Source organism: Polyodon spathula, chromosome 16 (assembly GCF_017654505.1).
Source record: "Polyodon spathula isolate WHYD16114869_AA chromosome 16, ASM1765450v1, whole genome shotgun sequence".
NCBI classification, from domain to species: domain Eukaryota; kingdom Metazoa; phylum Chordata; class Actinopteri; order Acipenseriformes; family Polyodontidae; genus Polyodon; species Polyodon spathula.
This window is the reverse complement of record NC_054549.1, coordinates 29,347,121-29,367,250: the sequence shown is the minus strand read 5'-3', so window position 1 is coordinate 29,367,250 and position 20,130 is coordinate 29,347,121. Positions and strand designations below refer to the sequence as shown.

The following is a 20,130-nucleotide window of genomic DNA, read 5'->3' as shown; positions in this document are numbered from 1 at the left end:
CAAATGATAGTGGGAATGATACAGTATTCTACAAACATTATATGCTTGGTCATGAATCATTTGATTTTCTGTTTGTGTAGGAGGCAACTACAAACTTCTTTGCTTTTCTACAGTAAATTTGGAAAAAAAGTAACATTTATTACTATATACAGCTAAGTATATGGAAAACTACAACGTGGTATGTAATTCAATATGTTAACGTAAAATTATTCAGCAGGTTTCATTTGACTTTATTAAGCAAAATTAGTAATTTTTTTAGGGTGATGCAAAACTTTTGGCCATAGCTGTATAATTTAACCACAATGTGTCTATGGGTACATCATTGTGCACAGAATTTAGTTTTTTTTTTTTTTTTTTTTTTTTTTTTTTTCCCAAACCAACTGTTTGTCGGACAAAAAGGTTAAATTGAGGGCAACTTAGATGATTTATGGGAAAATGCAAAGATAGACCAAAACACTATTTCATTAATGACAAAATAAAACTGAAAAGGGAAATGCATATCTATCAACCTTTAACATTTATTTGCAGAAGATTATAGAGGTGTTTCAGTAGCTGTGGTTAGAATGCTGGGCTGCAAGGAAAGTTGTCAGTTTGAATACCTTAGGGCCAATACCTTTAGCCAATATTTTAACCCAATTCTCTCTTCGAGTTCTCATCCAACGAAAATATCTTGTGCTAATATCCCACCCATCATCTGACCCCCCCACAAGTCTGGAACTACAGAGCAGATGAACCAATAAAAGCCTTTAATTTGTGCGTGGAGTGTTTTTATGTGTGTGAGAGCTGTGCGTGTATATGGAAAGATAAGAAGTTTAGCTGAATTAGCAGGACTGTATTCTACACCTTCAGCTGAGCACAGCAAAGTCCGCCTAAATCTGTTTAACGCACCTGTCTCCCTCCATCCATTGATGCCCTGTCCTTGTTCTCCACTGGCTGGCGAGGGTCAGGTGACTCCATGGGCACCCAAAATCCTACTAAGAAGTAAAAAAAAAAGCTGGCATTTAGGTGAGTAGCAGTCGATGTGCTTGTAGCCCAGCTGAGGCCAGTGAAGCCCTCAGACGTGCAAGCAAACGACTAGCCAGGACTCCTCCAAGCTTAATTTTTTTTTTTTTTTTTTTTTTTTTTTTTTAAACAGGCCTTTCAGCTGCAGCCTTAGCAGTTTAAGATTTTAGTTTTTTGGGGGAAATAAACCCTATTTTGCCAGAATGGGAGCTGGTGCTAGCAGCGAGGAGAAGCATTCCAGAGAGCTGGAGAAAAAGCTTAAAGAAGATGCTGATGCAGATGCCAGGACTGTCAAGCTGTTGCTGCTTGGTAAATACTGCCATTTATTGATACAGGGTCTGTTTATACATTTAAGGGTTTCCATCTCCTCCCTTATCTTCTGAAGGACTGGATGGAGTTCTTTTATGGGCTAAAGTAGGGATGTCAAACTCCAGCCCGCAGCGTTTCTGGTTTTCATACCAACTTAAGTTCTCAATGGTTAATTGATTTAATTATTTGTTCAATTGGACATATTTCACATTTTTCAAGTTCTTTTACAATTGATGATTTTAAAAAATGCACTTGATTCAAGGTACATGACCTATGAAACATTTTGAGACCTGGAGAGAAGTTTTACATTTGTCAAATTAATCAAATCATTAGACCAATTAAGAAATTGAGAGCTTAGGTGGAACGAAAACCAGAAGACACTGCGGCCCTCCAGGAACTAAGTTTGACACCCCTGGGCTAAAGCAACAATTCATGCCCATCTCATTCTCCAGTGCTTTAGAAACAGGACTAGTCTCTTAGCTTTTATTGATGGTCTATCTTCATCTGAAGAGCTATGAAACTCAACGGTTAATTCTGATTTGATATTTTTGTAGGAGTTTGTGACAGAGGGTGATCGGTCAGTAGGTTTTCCCTTCCTCAGGAGCTAAATGCTGCAGGAACATCAACTCTTCCAGGAGCATCTACACATAAACCTAATCTTAATTATTTATTTATTTATACCCCAAAGAGTTTAATTTAACCCTACCCTTAAAGTTACCAGATTGTAAAATAGCTATTCATTGCCCTAGTGTATAATTAAAAAATGATTCGCTAGAGAAAAGATGCTATCGGAAATATGGATGTTCCAAGACAAAATGACAACCTGCAAGTATGGTCCCCTATCTCAGTACCATGCTGAGATGCTATGGCAGGTTGCGATTTTATTTATTTAGGTCAGTTGGCTTATTCTGTATCAAGCCTGAGATTGAATGAATGTTTTAGTACTCAATTGAATTAATCTCCAGTAGGAGTTTAGTGGGAAATATTACTTAATACAACTACAGAATGTTTTTAGCCTGTTGATTACTATAGCATTTATCCTGCTAGTAGCCTCATGCTAGCTAGTTTTATGCAGTGTGACTTTGGTTTGCAAGGCAGTTTTTTTTCTTTGCCGTGTATGTTTTTGCTCTGCAATGTAGCTAAATAAAAGCTATTGTCTCTCTTTTAACCTTCACATAGTTAACAACTCTGCTTGACTTGTTTATAAATGAGGCTGCAACATGCTTGGTATCTGTAAAACACTTGTCTTATTTTTAAATCTGAATAAGACAAGCTAGATCTTGCTTTAACTGACGCTATGATGATTTTTTTTTTTTTTTTTTTACTGCTGACTGCAAGAGACTGGGATTTAGACGGGGTGATTGGATCAGGGGGGTTTTTAAAAGGATTTAGAGCTAGTGAAAGGCAAAGTAAACTGGGCTTATAAGAGACACATTAACAGAATACAGACAGGGTGGATAATAGCACTGTGTCAGAGTAAAAACACAGAACCCTAGAACAAGGCTCAAAGCCTTCTTAATACCAGCAAGCTATCTTTTTTTTTTTTTTTTTTTTTTTTAAACACAGGCAAGCATGCAGCAGTAGCTTGATACTATGTTTAGATTTATACTGAAATGTTGTGCTTCTCCTATTATCACCTGCAATAGTGCTTTGGTTGCCATGGTTACCTCACTTGGGTACCCAATCCCACTTGCCATTGCATCTCCACTGTTTTGATTTGAATATCTCCAAGCCAGTGAGAAACCAACCCATTGGGACTGAATCAAGTCCAGGAATGAGCTGATATAACCAGTCTGGTGTGGCTGCCAGTTTTGATAACATTCCAACCAATACCTTACAAACATGCTGAGCAGCAAAAAACATATTTGAACACCCCGAAGAAAATGGGAATAATATTAAAATGTTTTACTCTATACCCACAGATTGGTGTGAGTATTTTACACAATGTGGTAATATACTCAGTCTATGTTTAATACAGACATTCTTGTTTGACTATTGATATAAAAATCATACAGTATCAGATTTGTATAAGTATGAGTAGCTAGCAGCATCAGTGGAGGAGTGATGCTGTTTACCCTCCAAAATAAATACATAAAACCACGTAAAACATAACCATTGAATCAGGGCCATACAATCCTTCCTCCTGCACATTGCCTTTTCAACTTTAAGGAGTCACAACAAAGTCATTTTAATGGCACTATTTGTAAAGAGCATTAGCTTTTACTACTACCTAAACCAAACAGCCAAACCCATTAGTTATGTGTTGTTGTAGCTAATACTCACTTAATTGGGTGGGCAAACAGCTTAGTGCTTAACAGAATTGCTTTTGGCTTAGAAGGCTGTGCATTCAATTCTGTTTGGGGTTGATTAATAATATTCATTTTGTTATTTATTTTCTAAAGACATGTCCTTTGAAACTGGGGGCACATATCTGAAACTTTGAAACTGGGGCCTTTCATGATCTAAATCTGGGTCTCTTAGTTTGAAAATTTGAGAGAAACTGGACCCCTCGGTCTGGAAGGTGGCACATCAGGAATACTAGGTTTATCCAAATAGAAAAACAATTAAAAGAAAAAAAAAAAAAAAAAAAAATATATATATATATATATATATATATATATATATATATATATATATATATATATATATATATATATATATATATATATGCTCTATATATATATATTATATTCCAGATATATATATATATCATATATCTTTAATATATGCAGGTGAAAAGCCAAAACTAATTTAGTGACTCATAGTATCCAGTGCAGATTAATACGGTGTGAGCCACAAATATGCTAAAGAAATTGCAATGATGTTATCTGATTCGAGTCCTAATTTAAAAGCATTAGGACATCGATAGTCAGTTAGCCTTGGGCTTTCCAGAGTCTCTGTACTTTTGTCATACTTGATTCATTGATGTTTTCATTTCATGATCACAAACATATCAAAATGCAAGAAAATGTAAATAAAAATACCTGTATTGTAGCGGGTGTCCGGAAAGTCATGTGACTCCCATGTTTTTTTTTTCTATAGTGCACTGATAAACAAACAACTGAAACGTGTGGAAGGATGACAGTTGTATTCAGTGCAAGTATTTAACTATTTAGACAATGAGTGCCATCATTTTCATGCCAGATAACAATGTTTGGTGCAACATCTTCCATAACATGGAGTGAAGAGCTGAAATACATCTGTGACTCGCCTGCAAAGGAAAATAAAAATTAATTGTGGGGAAAAATCTTGAGGGTAACAGACATTGTGGACACACTGTACATGACTTTACAGTGCTGTTAGCAGATGCACCCTATGTGCTTCAACAGAGTTGGAGCCTAGACTTCAATTGTCTGAAACAGAAAAAAGAAAACTAATTACCTTTGACCTTTTAGTGTAAACAGTAAACTAATGGTATTTTACTGTAAATGCAAGGCTTTCATATTGTTTCATAAGAACAGTTTGTGATAATGAAGGATAAGAAAATGTTACCTCTAATAAATTGAACTGTACAAGTCATTTATTCCAGCAAGCCAACCCGAAGTTTCTAATAGCCGTAGGTGTTAGATATGCCTTCCACATTCTATTTTCAGTCACCTTTGTCGGCTTTAATAACTTATATTTCAGGTTAGTAAGGCTTCCCCAACAACTGGAACCCCAAAAAGCAAACTAAATGTGATCTGAGGAAACAGAATGCATAACCAATTATTGAGTCAAGCCCTTATAAAAATGTACTACAGCAGACCATAGTAGAAGCATATCACAGTGTAGGAAAGCATGACAACACATATTTAAGGATGGCACAATATATCACAAAAGAGTATAGTGCCACAAATGCTTCGGGAAACTAAGTATGCAACTGGGCAAATGACTTTTTTGTATTATTGTGTTGTGGCTTTAATAGAACATAATTGTGTTTCTTACGGAAAAGCAAAGAACAGCAGTTAGACCTTGTAATGTCTAAAGGCCTAAGTATGGGTGTTGTTCATGTGTGCGAGTTGATGTGCAGAGACTAAAATATCAAGTAGTGCAGATGGGGAATGCTATCATTACAGAGGGGACCATTATGGCTGGGATCAGGATCACAGAACCCATTGTGCCGGTCTGGTTTGTCCCACGGCTGAAATTCTGTTCCCAGTTTATCTGATATTCTTTTGGAGAGACTGGAGACAGAGTGGGTGTTTTCGTTTTCATTGTAATCAACAAAATATTCAAGAAAAAGAAAAGGCTTTTCGTTGAGAGATATGCAGCCACATGTGGTAATGTCTCCTTGTGACCACCCTCCACTCTGTAATTGTTAGAGTTGGGATGTTGCAAGCGTATTTCACCAAATAACCCCTATCAAAATGTGAATGCGCCAGCTACTACTTGCAGCAGAAGGAGGATATAAACAACTTATTGGGGAAGCAAAAAACCCTTCGTAATATATATATATAATATATATATATATATATATATATATATATATATATATATATATATATATATATATATATATATGGTTAAAATGGGAAACATAACATTGAATACAACCTTCCCACAAGTGACATTTCTCTTATCTTTTTATCTGATGAAAAGTCTGCTAATTAGAAAGAAAAGGAGACCAAAAACTGCTTCACAAATAAAAGGCGGCCGATGCCCACAATAAAGGGATCCTGCACAAAGGACTTTGTGAGAAATTTGCAGGGTCATGGAATGTGCAGTGTTGTAATGTACCGCACTGGCATCACACAAAATCAGCCCATTGTTCAAGTCCCAACAGAGGTGGACTGTGAGAAGAAAGTCATTAGGGATTGGCTCAGCATCACTCATGCTAAGCTGCCTTATCTTGTTTCAGTAATCTAGTGATATAATGTGGTTGCGAAAAAAAATAATGATCTTGCAGTTCAATTGTGATCGGCCTTCCAAATAAAAGTAGGATGTGTTCTGCAATGAATAAAAGTATTTATTTGTAATTGAATATATTTGTGTATAATACTGTCATAGATAGACACATTCATTTAAAATACACACACATTATATTTATCTTGTATATTTATTTTACTGTATATACATTTCTCATGCAAGAAGTAATCTACTACCTACTTCTACCCAGGTTAATATAAAGACAAACTCACCATTACGACATCCCCTTTAAATCAATCCTTTTGAGTCTGAAGGACTATCTCAAGTAGGACATTATCTTCCAAGACAAGTTAAAGATAGATGGCTTGTCTTCCACTTTAGCCTTCTTCTATCGGGAATGTCTGCATATACAAAATAAACAAACAAACCAAAAAGAAAGAAAATACTGGGAGGCAATTAATGAAAACACATTGTAAAGGATAAAAAACATCCTGTAGTCCTGTAAAAAGCCAAAATGAAATGGGTTTGCATCCCCATCTTGTGGTAGGTTAATGTATTACCAATATGCAGCATTCAGCACCTGTTTAACATGTCTTCAGAGTGAATAGAAGTATCACCACCATCCTTCATATTTTGTCATTGCTTCCCCTCTGCAGGTGCTGGTGAATCTGGAAAAAGCACCATTGTCAAGCAGATGAAGTGAGTGTTGTTTTTTTTTTTTTTGGGGGGGGGGGGGGTTGCACGATTTGCTTGTTTGCAATTGTTTGAAATGCATAAAATAGGTGAGAATGAACTTCAGCAGCACATTTGCAATAAAGGCTTATGCATACAGCAAAATACAAACACAATAATTTACTACACCTCATATCCTCACTCCACCTTGTTCCCTGACAGAATTATCCATCAAGATGGTTATTCAAAGGAAGAATGCTTGGAGTTTATCGTCATTATCTACAGCAACACCTTGCAGTCTATGATGGCCATTGTGAAAGCCATGACTACCTTCAGCATTGGGTATGGAGACCCTGCCAGACAGGTATGGAGGCTGACACAAGGGGAGAGTGTTTAAGAGCATTCCTTCCATCTGAAAAATGACCCTACACAACATGTAGTCCAGCCTAGGACAAATCAGCCAAGGTTATGAGGTTGTTGAGTTGTGATGCCCTGGTTAGGCTGCACTTAGAATGCAGCTATCCATTTTGGTCTCTGCCTTACAAAAAGGACATGGAAGCTTGGGAAAGATCCAACAAAGAACAACTAGACTAATTTCAGGGATAGAAGATAGTTTAAGGAGTCTTCTTAGTCTGGAACAAAGAAGGGTTTAGGGAGACATGATCAAAATTTTTAAGTTAAGCCACTCTTTTAAGGGCAGCACATAGTTTAGTTTAAAAATACTTTTATATGAAAACAAAATGAATATATTTGCAGGGCAGAATGCGGTTTAATCCAGTGCATTTCCATGTTTTCATGGTGTCTGCCTGTCTCTGCAGGATGATGCTCGTAAGCTGCTGCACTTGGCAGATACCATCGATGAAGGAACCATGCCTAAGGAGATGTCTGACATAATCTCCCGCCTATGGAAGGACTCAGGCATCCAGGCGTGTTTCGAGAGAGCTTCTGAATACCAGCTCAATGACTCTGCTGGATAGTATGTACCCACTGCCCGCCAAAACAAAAGTTATAAAAGTACTTCAAAAAAATAAATAATGACCACTATGTATAGCATAAACATACCGTAATAATGATGAATTTACTTATTTAAAAAAAAAAAAAGTATAACGTACATGAACAAGTAGAAATGAAACCCACATTTAAAGAATGTATAACTTAACCTCAGCAGCAAAGTCAAAGTGTGAATACATTACAGATAAAGGTACCATATACATACACACCATCCCAAACAGTTAGAAGCAGGGGTTGGACAAAACAATACATATTTGGTTAGATCAGCCTATTTGAACTTTCCCTAAACACATATTTGAAGTAGATGATGTTATAATATGTTCTTCCTCTTTCTTCTCGAGTTACCTGAATGAGCTGGACAGGCTGATCGCCCCTGGCTACCTCCCCACTGAGCAGGACGTCCTGAGATCAAGAGTAAAGACCACTGGAATCATCGAGACCCAGTTCGGCCTAAAAGACCTAAACTTCAGGTTAGCCTGGAATCCTATTCAAGTGTATATAGTAAAAACGTTTACCTGGGGAAAACACACACATATGCAATATATACTTTTCATAAGTGTACTGAAGTACAGAAATTGAAACTGGTAGCAACGATTACAATAGATTGCACTGCATCTAAAACTGACAATTACTCTAAAAAAAATCTACTCAAAACAAAATCCACTCAAAACAAAATCTACTTTCCTTTCTGTTACTGAAACATGAGCTACTATATAATGTAACACAGGGCAATGCACGCAAGACAACACTATTATATAAAAAAGACACATACAAAATACAAAACCAATAGAACTGCAGCAATTCAAAGTCTTTGGACAGTTCTATTCAATGACATGAGTTTCAGTTTTTTAGGACAAGTGGTTCTGTGTCTTCAATAAGCCCCTCTCCTGCAGGATGTTCGATGTGGGTGGTCAGCGTTCCGAAAGAAAGAAGTGGATCCATTGCTTTGAGGGGGTCACCTGTATCATTTTCATTGCTGCCCTCAGCGCTTACGACATGGTGCTGGTGGAGGATGATGAAGTGGTGAGGATGAGGAGAATTCAGTAGAGACAGTCCACCGTCATAATGATTCATTGGAATTGTTGTCCTTGACATAATGAACTTTAATCAACATCCATTAAGTTACATGATCCGGTCTTGTGGATTGCTCTGACAAAAAAAATATTTTTTACAACAACATGCCTCATAGGTTAACTCCACATGTACTGTAAAGTGTCTCTCTCTTCCCCACTAGAACCGCATGCACGAGAGTCTTCACCTGTTCAATAGTATTTGCAACCATCGCTACTTCGCTACCACCTCCATCGTGCTCTTCCTCAACAAGAAAGATGTCTTCACAGAGAAGATCAAGAAGGCTCACCTCAGCATGTGCTTCCCCGATTATGATGGTTAGTAAATTAATCTTTAAAGAAACATCAAGTCACAGTTCACTTTCTGTAGAATATAAATCTATTGATACAAGAATGAGTTATGGAATTGGGGAAGGTGTTGTTTAGTGGTAAGAGCAGAGGGACTGGAAGGCACTGCAGCCTGAAGCTTAGAGCTAAAGCATTAGGTGGCAGGGTGTCCTAGTGGTTAGGGTTGGGGGGAACTGAGAAGCAGTGTTGCTAGTGGTCAGAATTGAGGGACTAGTAGGCAATGTGGCCTAGTGGTTAGAGCTGGGGGACTAGGTGGCAGTGGGGTATAGTAGTTAGAGCAGGATAACTGAGAGGTAGTACAGTTTAGTGATTCGAGTTGAAAGACAGTAAGGTGGTGTGCCTTCAGGTTAGAGCAAAAGGTCTAGCCACCTTCTCTGAAGTCTATTTTTCTTTGCTAGGCCCAAACACCTATGAAGATGCTGGTAATTACATCAAGTTGCAGTTCTTGGAGCTTAACCTGCGGCGAGACATCAAAGAAATCTATTCCCACATGACCTGCGCCACAGACACGGAGAATGTCAAGTTTGTGTTTGACGCCGTCACCGACATTATCATCAAAGAAAACCTGAAAGACTGTGGTCTCTTCTAAAGCTCTGAGCCAGCCAAGAACCACAACTTGAACGGTAAAAATGCTACCGCAACTCACTCTGCTTTAATAATAATGAAAACCCATTGCTATTAATTCCAAAGCTGTTACTGTAATATTCAGAATACTTCATTTTTAACATACTAATACATCTATAATTATGAGTTTGTTATAACATTGATACTTCCAGAAGCATCTACAAAATTCTGTACATAAACCTTTATTATATTATTTTCTTCTGTGTAACAATTCCTGTTCAAAAATGTTCCAAGAGGATTTATTACCAAATGAGTCAGCACACTGCCTTTAATTCCAATAATTTTTATTTCTAGTCCACCCATTGCTAATTAATATTTCAATTTCTATGTTCACAGGTATGCAACATCTCTTCCCCATCCACTGCATGAAATAAGTTCCAAGCAGCCTCTGGTTTTAAGAGAACCCAAAGCAGAAGGACCTACAGCTATAATGATGAATTGGACACACAGGCACCTGGCTGAAAATGAAAATATATTTTAGTTTGAAATTCTGGCATTTACCACCGTATCGTCTCAGTATATACTCTTTGTAAACTTTTGTAGATGACAGATGCACTGTACAGTATGTGGGGTGTGACAGCACAGGGGCAGCATTAAAAAGATATATTTCTCATTAGTCTGACTAATGAATTTACACTGCAGAGAAAGCTCCACATAGGTAGAACTGTATTTTATTCTTATTTTTTTGCAGGAGTGGTTTAAACTGAGCATTCAACAAGTTTAACACTGCAGCACTGTGCTACATCTAAATGTATATTGGTGTTAATTTAGTTTAAATGTGAAACTGGTAGCCATTTCATATAAAACTGTTCAGTTCTACTTGTGCTAGCACTTGTTTTAAACTAGAGACGATATAACAATATATAAAAAAATGTACAAATTATATTGCATGATATTATGGAGAAAATGTAGTTTTGAAAATATAAATTGGAGCTGTACTAGAGGTAAATGAATACAATGTATATACTGTGCAGTTAACTGGCTGAAAAACAGTTAAATGCACATAAGTTATATTATTGTAATTAAGGCAGGTTACAGCTTTACCAGTCAAAACTCTTTCTACAGTTATGACGACAGTTTTAAATAGTTTGGAATTCTATTTAATTTAAGACGTGCTTGTTTATTGTTATTGTTTGGTCCTGTTCATGTTCAGCGATTACGACCACATATGTTTTATTTCGTAAATATGATATGACGGTAACCTGTACTTGGCCCTAAATGAAATAAATCTGAATAAGAAAAAAACGGAATAAAACCTGTTTTGATAACAGTCTCTTCCCTCCCATTATCTCACTGTTTAGCTTTCCTCCAGTTACCTTGTTATTATTCCTCAACCACTTAGACTTTGGCACTTTAGAAGACAGCCTCGTCTTATTAGAAATGCTCACCGTAACCAATAAAAATAAACACGGCTTACTTTTTTTTTCTAACTAATTGTAGACTTAGGTAGTACAATTTTGAACACCATACTTCTTAAAAGAAATGTTCAAATGTGAGAGGCTTGTGCGTTTACAAAATGTGAAACAAAAGACAACTATATTTTTTCATATATGCTTATACGAATTAATGTATATATATATATAATATCATATATATATATATATATATATATATATATATATATATATATATATATATATATATATATATATATAATAAAAAATATATATCTGTATATATATATATATAATATATACTTATAAACATTTGTAAACTAACATTTGCAGTAATCATTGTGTAGTTATGTAGGGACATATATATATATATATATATATATATATATATATATATATATATATATATATATATATATATATATATATCAAAAAAACACAGCATAATTAATACACAGTTAGAACTCAGCGTTGAACTATAAATAATACATAATAATGACTCATCTGTTGAAAAATTTATATATAATATCATTTCTACACTCATTTCACGTCTATTGTATATGGTGCTGCACAGCAAATATGTAAAGTGCAACACATATTTGTGGATTGTATAATAGAAGACGGCACATGAACCCAAATAATACCAGGGGTCACTGTAGAGATTTTTGACCAGAAGTGGACAAAATGTAAGCAAGCATATGGTCTAAATGCCCACTCAGGTTCACTGACCCTGCACACCAGTTTGTCCGTATGAGTCACAGCAGTAGAGTTCTAGTGCCACTCCCTTGAATATTAGCTACAACATTGAATGACTTCTTTTCGGTCATTTGAAAGGGGAAACAGGTAATGCAATGCAACTGCCAATAAATAGTGCATCTTTTAAATACTGTGTGTTATTTGTAGAACGAACACTAGTTGAGCAAGACTCCTTATTATCAGGGGCTTGGTTCTCGTTCACATGATCCGTTCTACACTTTGACGATGGCACTCACATTCAGCTGAACAAGCCCATGTTACATGTAGGAGAGCAAGTTGATATCATAGCAGCCATCCACCTCAAAGAAAAGAAAAAAAGACTTTAAAAAAAAGTCCAAAACAGGGTTTCCACTTTAACAATAAATGTCAGATAATATACTTTACAAGCATGCCTGTGATGGAATTTTCTTAGGACAGCTTCCCTTGATATCTTTCTTTTCTCAAAAAGTTCCTGCATTGGTTGTTGCTTTCTTATTTCTGTCTCTATGTAGGCCGAGTTTCTTTTCAGCAAATGGCTACTAGCTGGATTGCTGCGGGAGAGTTCATAATTTTGTACATAATGGTGTGTGTGTGTGTGTGTGTGTGTGTATATATATATATATATATATATATATATATATATATATATATATATATATATATATATATATATATAGGTAATCTTGGAGAACATGTTTGACAAACTACAATGATGCTGGGTGGACAAATAAAGTATTTAGTAGAACGAAACCAGTGGTTAGAATGTTCTAAGTGTTTCAAGTGTACATAACAGCATCCACGTCCTTATTGCTTTAACAAAGAATGGCGTGGCCACCAACCTGACACTCACATCAAGTCGGCCAACACGTGCGCTTGTCTGATTGATCTGCATCACTTCTGTTAAGGCCCACATCTGCTGGATGCTGGATGAAACTTCCTTTGGGTCAGGAAGTCCCTAAAACCACAGCACACAAAGAAGATAAAACAACATGCTTAATTCCTCAGAATTATCGGAACTGTAGAATGTATAGGCTCCTTTTGGAATCTGACTGTCAAACACATCATTAAATCAAGTTTGACTGAACAACACCAGGCAACACTTCTTAATCAAAATACACATTCTCCCTCTATTAAAGAACTAGGTCTGCTACTCACAGAAAACCGGAGTGCACATATTCTACTCAATGTTGTTACTGACTGCTAATATTTCCTATTCTGACATACCTACATTGTATGACTGTATTGTATTTAATTTAACAACGTGTTGACAGCAGTCCACAAGAATGTGGTCAAATCTGTATGTCAGTATTGTGAGACATTTGCAAACAGCAGAGAGCATTTCATGTTTTCTTTATATAAATTTGCAAATCACTCCAATACATACACTGTTGTAAGAACTGTAATTACAAATCAGAGTTGAGGGAGGGCAGAGTGTTGAAGGAGGTCAGGTTAACTGTTACACTCTGTACCAGCTGAACTTCCTTTAAAAAGACATTCTTCCATTTGAGACCAGAGTGGCGCTTTTAACTTTAATAGGTTGGGATGACTGAAAGGCTACATGAAACACGTGACATTTTATACACACAAAGTTGCTCTTTTACAGATAAGGTCAAATTTAAAATTTATAAAGAAAAAGTCTTGGAATAAAAATGCAAGACAAATGTAACCTAAAAGTAACAGTGTTCAAATAGGAGGCTTTAACGGAATGAAAGAGTAATCAACTCAAGTCTTCTTTCTAGAAGTAATCACAGCACTTCAGAGCAAGCGCATAACTTCATAAATGTTACATTGAGAGGGAACAAAAAGCAATTTGACCACGTCTGTTTTGATGTTGGGTTGCACTCATCGTGATTTTATCTTGCACTGCCTCACAATCCATGCAGCACTTTATAATTACAAATGACAAACAGAATTACAAAATCAGGGGAAAAGACATTAACGGCAGCCTGGCTCTGGTGGTGGGATAGTGAACCTTACATTTAATTCGGCATTGTACTAAGCTGCTTTAATTATACATAGTCTCAAGAATGTCCAGTAAGTAGAATCCTATAATTGCCATTAAAGTTTTAGAACATTCTCATGACCAAACAAATGAATGGATAGAAAATATCAAAACATGCCCACACAACATAAAATAGAGCAGGAATTTATTTATTGCCAAATAAATAAATAAATAAATAAATAAATAAAAACAACAACAACAACAACAAAACAATAATAATAATAATAATAATAATAATAATAATAATAATAATAATAATAATAATAATAATAATAAGCACTAAATATAGAAGACACAGCCACACTATATAAAAGTTAAACAACAACAAACTGCTTGACTACACACCATTTTTGGCACTTTGGTTTGAAGCGATTCGTTTTCAGTACCCGAGAGCCAAGACTGAGCACAAACTCCAAATTTAAAGTTAATTATTATTTAATTAAGACTTTCACAGGGTGAACAGTCAGAGCAATGCAATACTCGGGTAATGGCCCAATTCAGATCTGATCTCCACTAAATTTAGACTTTTTTGAGCCCTGCAAATAACCAATAAAAAGGTGCATATTATAGCAATAGTTTATGAAAGTATTGACAATGTATGCAACTTTGCACCAACATTTAAAATACTGACATGTCATTTTTCTTAAAGTAGTGTTAACCTATGTGGGACTCCAGTTTCTTTCCTCATTAGCTAAAATCCATATCCTTGTCACCTTTTTTGTTAACCACTTAATAAAACAATTGCTTTTAACTGTGAATATGCATATTTTCAACTTCCACTCTATAGCTTAACACCTATAGCTTAAGAACCATGTAACTAATGACTATGAGTTTAGTTACCTGTTTGGTCACAAATAACTCCTCTACTGAGAAGTGGAATCTGGTAACAGTATACAGTGCTTGGACGGCTATCCACCCTAAACCTACCTGTACAGTTTAAACTACTGCTGCACAAACCAATTATTTGATTATTCAAACCAAGCTCTCCGCAGAAATCATGTGCAGACAATCAGGTAAAGATCGCTGGTGTTGAAAGGGCTAATTTACCATTCAAAGTGACACAAGTGAAGAAGCAGCTGCATGGATTTGTGATGATCGCTGCTTTTCTGAGCACAGAACAGCAATCCACACAAATCCAAGCAGCTCTTTCTTCAGCTGTTTGACTTGAAATGGTAAATTAGCCCGATCAACACTAATGATGCTCAGCTGTGGGGAGCCTGATCCAAATAATCGCTTTGTACAGCTCTAATTTAAACATTTCTATAAGAGTTTCAGTGCAACACCAAAATATAAACTGGTCACAAGGCGCAATTTATTTGGCACATGTTAAAATCTTAAATGCTTACAGCTTGTAGATTCATGGACTGTTCCTCAGGTGTTAAGTTGGAAAACCAGGATGGAAAATTCTTCTCTGAATTCTGGAGAAAAATACAATAAATCATACATATTTGCCGACTTAGGGAAAACAAAACACTGTCAAAACTAAAAAGCTGTGTGTTTCTTTCCCCAGCTTTCTGATTTCTTAAATATACAAGTTCATAAAACAATTTCACATACCTTTAATTTTATAAGCCATGTCATCAGTGATGCTCCTTTTCCTTTGGTTCCTACTTGTATTTTACACTCTAATATGAAGATTTGTTACAAGATAACATTATAGAAAAAAAGTTGATGCAGCTTGCAGGTACAGTACTCACTGTTGCATTTCAAACTCAGCGACAGCAAAGGTACCAAATTGCTTAAGTGTTGTATTATATGTGCACATCCTGAATTAACATTAAAAAAACAAGTGAAGAACCAGAAAGGATATAAAACAGGGAGAAGTTATTCTTAATAAATCTATATAATACATTGATTTTAAAAGCATTAGTTAGCACCGGTGTTGAATTGAATAGTGTATCAAAATTCCCTTCCAATGATGTTCTTGAATAACTTTAAAATCTAATGGTGACCAAATTTTACCACCATAATTATTTATTTATTTATTTATTTTTTTAACGATAATTTGTCAAAAGAAAAAGGCCAGAATACTTTAACTTTACACATCAGATGAGAGCCCATAACCCTACAAGGGACTTTGATTAAAAATAAAAATAAACTAGAAAGAGGCGAGGACAAGAATGGGGTCTTTCTAATGAGAACATATCCGGTATTCCAAGTAAAGTGCAAATCCTTCTTTTATGTATTTTCTAATACAACAGAAGCACAATGAGAGCATACAGTGAGTGAGTGAGTCAAGCATTTAAGATATTAACAGTTAATTCCCAATGGAAATGTCTGTGGTAATTTAGTAACACAAAAAAAATAGATTACATTCATGAACAGACATCAAAAGACTTTCATAGAATAATGTGAGATAATTAAGCTGCTGCCAAATATTGCTATACAACATGCTTGACAGTGTAAGCTTAATATATGACTTTCTTATAGACCCCCCCTCCCCAGGTATCTTTCTGGCTTTAAACATAATTTCTAAAACACAAACCCTGTTATTTATGGCTCCTGTCTGTATAATATAGTTAATAACAGAATAAAATAATGTATCCTTATGCAGCACTGCTGCCAGCAATATTTCATAAAGGTTATTGGATGTGCTGTAGCAGGCCTGCGTGATTATAAAATGCAACGGACCTGAACCACGGCACTAAGGATACGGTGTGCTGTTGGCTTTATTGCTTAATTTATATTGCTCTATCAAATCTAACTAACAATGTACAACACAGAACAGTATGAACCCTGAGATTGAATTTAATTGATATTTGCATGGGGGTTAACCTAATAGATACATTGTGTCAAACTAACATCTGGAATTCTTTATTCAAATTGTTTTATGGGGTGGTGGGAGGAATGTCATAAGTTTTCTTCACAGAAGTTTTTCAAATGACAATTTTCCCATTACTATAGAAAGTTGGCAATATTATATGCACGAGGTATGACTGAAGCAGTTTCCAATCATATGTTACAATTAGACAATTCGTGCTGTTTGTTTTATGTCTGTGCTGTACGGCATTTAGTAGGGTCTGTGTACAAGTTATGACAAAATCCAAGGAAGGCATTATATGTTGTACAGTCCTCTTGGAAGGCAGCCTACTGTTAGGCACTACCTGTCTGTTAAATCCTTTTTTGTCCCCTCATCTACATGGCATTTTCAGCATTAATGTGTACATACATGTTATACAGACTGCTATTGTATTCAGGTCCACTAAAGTGAATGAACCACCATGGAAGACCAGGTTTCCCAAACTTAATTTACTGGGTTTGCTGAGCAGTCTTTTTTTCTCTTTTAATCTAGGATACACTTTCAGGTGTAGTTCATGACACTTCTTTCATACTGTAGGCATTTACCAACAGTACTGTATTTATTATTGTAATATACAACATCCAGCTTACCAACCTCAGTGCCACACACTGTAATTTTAATGTCTTCCAGGGTGAAGTTTAGCCACATGGAAGAAGGCTGTCTCAGAATTAGACCGACTGAAGTAACGTTATCCGGCTCCATTAACATCTAGTAGACAAAGCACAATACAGGACTGATATGCTACCTCATCGCACTAGAAGAGTGCAATACAAACAGAACACTGCCTATAGTTTCATGGGGAACACAAATTAAATGCTAAAAAAAGCCCAGTGACCTTGACCTTGTGACTATGTCCTAAACCACAGCCCCAAAGTTACAAATGAATGAAACATGTATAGCTCTCTCACTCAGTATAATACAGTACTGTCAATCCACCTTACAAGATTACCCTTATATCCATATATAGCAAATACATTATACAACCAAGCATGCTTTTATGGTGTATATCAAGAATATCAATTCATCATCTAGGTCAAAATGAAATCAAAACACATGAACACATGGTATTCTTCAAACAAATCAGACAGTGAGGCTTCCTCTGATTTTCAAAACAGTGAAGCTGCATAAAATATTTATCGCACTTATTTTTAGTCCATGTTTTTGTCTTCCCATCAGGGTTTTATTCCCTCAGGACCTGACATCATCAAAAGACAGGGGGTGGAAAGTACAGATTTTTTTTTTTTTTTTACTTTATGGATGAGCTGAATCAGGCAGCTCCCTGCCACCTCATGGGCAGATGGAATGTTTGACATCCTGTCTTCAACAGAATGATTTGTGTGAACATAGGCAAACAAATGGGATTGTGTGTGTGTGTGTGTGTGTGTGTGTGTGAAATAAATGTAGCACCTTGAAACTACAGCATGCATTCATACTGCCAACTAAAGAAAATATCTTAAACTCTATTATCCAAACTAGAGATGGATGAAGGGGGTAATGGAGAATAACAACTGAACTGAATGCAGAAACAACAGAGAACATAATTCACAAAATGTTTGACAAAGCTTTGTTTTTATGCCTTTGAGAAAAGGAATGTTTTACAGGTAGCAGGGTAGATTCAATAAAAGATGCAAATATGGCATTTAGAACTGTTCATAAACATTTTAATAAAAATGGATACCCTCCATTCTTTCCCACTGCCAGCAGTTCCAAACTCCTTCACAATGTTGCTTATTGAAAGCTCTGCTGTGTCTTGGATATACCTGCTGTCTGTAGATAGAGAAGTAGTCCTGCGAGCCTTCCTCGGTGTGCGGGTTGGGCACGAGGCAGTGATTATGCAGGCAGGTAACCCACTGAGCTGCACTTTCTGGAGACTCTGGGTCCACTTTCTGAAGCCGCACCATTACAAAGGCAGTATAATAATTCTTGAAGGAGATCTCTTGCAACTAAGGAGAAAAACATGCCTTTCTATGAACCAGAGTTTTATTAAAACATTTCTTAAAGCAAATGGAACAAGATAAAACCTGGGCAGAAAAACAGGTTTGCCACATTATTTATGGGGTCTTACAGTACATGTAAAAATTATTTAAGTCTAAATATACATAAGTCAGTAGACTAATCCTGAGAGATGTATCATTATGTATCAAAACAAAACAATGGCATTATTTTCACTTTCTAAAAGGACAAAATATTTTAAATTACACAGTAGTTGGTTGCAGATGGGATTTGTTGCCAACCAAGGTGTCCTAATGTAATTTTAATCTTATAAATATGATCAGTAAATCTTAAAACCAGTTGTCCTGCTCTGTTTGAACTGCAAGTCTCTGGCGCAACAAATAAGGTTACCCACATGAAACCACAGGTACTATTTCAGGGAATCCAGAAGGATAAGCACTACCTGATCTGTATACTGAAGGGTAATCATTAACATCATTGGACGATGATGGTGCTGGTATTGTTAAAGTGCAGTCCAGGTGGGTAGCCGAGCACTTCCTAATTACACACTCGGATAATATAACTCCCCATTAATGATATCTTAAGTCTGGCTCACTTATGACTCACTACATATACGTATTTGACCTGACATTCACAAAAGATGTTGTACAAGTGAACTTTGATGTATTTTATGTTAATTGTCTATACTGTAGTCAGGCAGCCTTGGTCTCAATATACTCATACATTGGTGAAATAACAGGATAGTTGATACCACTTACATTCACACTGTGTGGGAAGGCAACATCAAAAACAAAAACAGACACCTTGGTTCAAGAAAATGTATTCAATTGTATTCATGCAAGGTGGAACCCCACTACTAACCCACTTAAAAAGATTCATGTTACAACTTTTGATGTCCTCTAATTTAAATATCATTCTTTCTTTACTTCTGATATTGTTTTTTTATGATTTTAAAACCTCTTTAAGTATACTGAGCTTCAAAAGAAACTTATCACTTATATTTGAGCATCAAATGAAACTCATCACTTATATTTAGATAAAATTCACTAGATGTGATCGAAAAAATGACAAACTGTTTTAGAGCAGGTGCAGTGACTTTTTATTGTGCTGATTAACAATTGGCATCACAAAAATGCTGCAAAATGATCTGTCGATCTTGGACAGGTGTTGTGACTCTTGGTCTCCCAATTCGTGGCCTGTCATTGACAGAATGTGTCTGGTTAGACCGTCTCGCCAGGTTTGAAATTGCTCGCTGTGAGCACCCAAGACAGCAAGCCACATTACGCTGCCCTAGTCCAGCCCCCAACATTGCAATTGTACGAAGGCACTGCTCTCTTGACAGACGTGGCATACTGTTTTTTTTTT

The 20,130-nt window shown here is 36.1% G+C and overlaps 2 protein-coding genes across 2 annotated transcripts; one reads left to right on the top strand and one right to left on the bottom strand.

Annotated features, from left to right (window-relative positions):
- Nucleotides 1–711: 711 nt before the first annotated feature.
- On the top strand, nucleotides 712–11,370 carry LOC121328234 (guanine nucleotide-binding protein G(t) subunit alpha-like). Its single transcript, XM_041272790.1, has 9 exons — nucleotides 712–1,311; nucleotides 6,813–6,855; nucleotides 7,051–7,192; nucleotides 7,647–7,804; nucleotides 8,181–8,309; nucleotides 8,733–8,862; nucleotides 9,074–9,227; nucleotides 9,656–9,880; nucleotides 10,218–11,370. The coding sequence occupies exons 1-8, from the start codon at nucleotides 1,206–1,208 to the stop codon at nucleotides 9,844–9,846; spliced, it is 1,053 nt and encodes a 350-aa protein (XP_041128724.1). The 5' UTR covers nucleotides 712–1,205; the 3' UTR covers nucleotides 9,847–9,880; nucleotides 10,218–11,370.
- A 918-nt stretch (nucleotides 11,371–12,288) lies between these two features.
- Nucleotides 12,289–19,240, bottom strand: LOC121328999 (nicolin-1-like). The gene is made up of 6 exons (XM_041274161.1): nucleotides 19,208–19,240; nucleotides 18,573–18,755; nucleotides 17,407–17,520; nucleotides 15,359–15,430; nucleotides 12,861–12,965; nucleotides 12,289–12,330 (listed from the first exon to the last, which is right to left on the bottom strand). Exons 1-6 carry the CDS (start codon nucleotides 19,238–19,240, stop codon nucleotides 12,289–12,291), a joined length of 549 nt encoding a protein of 182 aa, XP_041130095.1.
- Between the last annotated feature and the right edge of the window lie 890 nt (nucleotides 19,241–20,130).

Excerpts from the sequence above, each read along its gene's own strand:
- LOC121328234 (XM_041272790.1), top strand. The coding sequence starts at position 1,206 with ATGGGAGCTGGTGCTAGCAGCGAGGAGAAGCATTCCAGAGAGCTGGAG. Across the intron at positions 1,312-6,812 it reads TGTCAAGCTGTTGCTGCTTG|GTGCTGGTGAATCTGGAAAA; the intron begins GTAAATACTGCC and ends TCCCCTCTGCAG. Across the intron at positions 6,856-7,050 it reads ACCATTGTCAAGCAGATGAA|AATTATCCATCAAGATGGTT; the intron begins GTGAGTGTTGTT and ends GTTCCCTGACAG.
- LOC121328999 (XM_041274161.1), bottom strand. The coding sequence starts at position 19,240 with ATGTTAATGATTACCCTTCAGTATACAGATCAG. Across the intron at positions 18,756-19,207 it reads CCCTTCAGTATACAGATCAG|TTGCAAGAGATCTCCTTCAA; the intron begins GTAGTGCTTATC and ends TTTTCTCCTTAG. Across the intron at positions 12,966-15,358 it reads AGTCCATGAATCTACAAGCT|GGACTTCCTGACCCAAAGGA; the intron begins GTAAGCATTTAA and ends CTGTGGTTTTAG.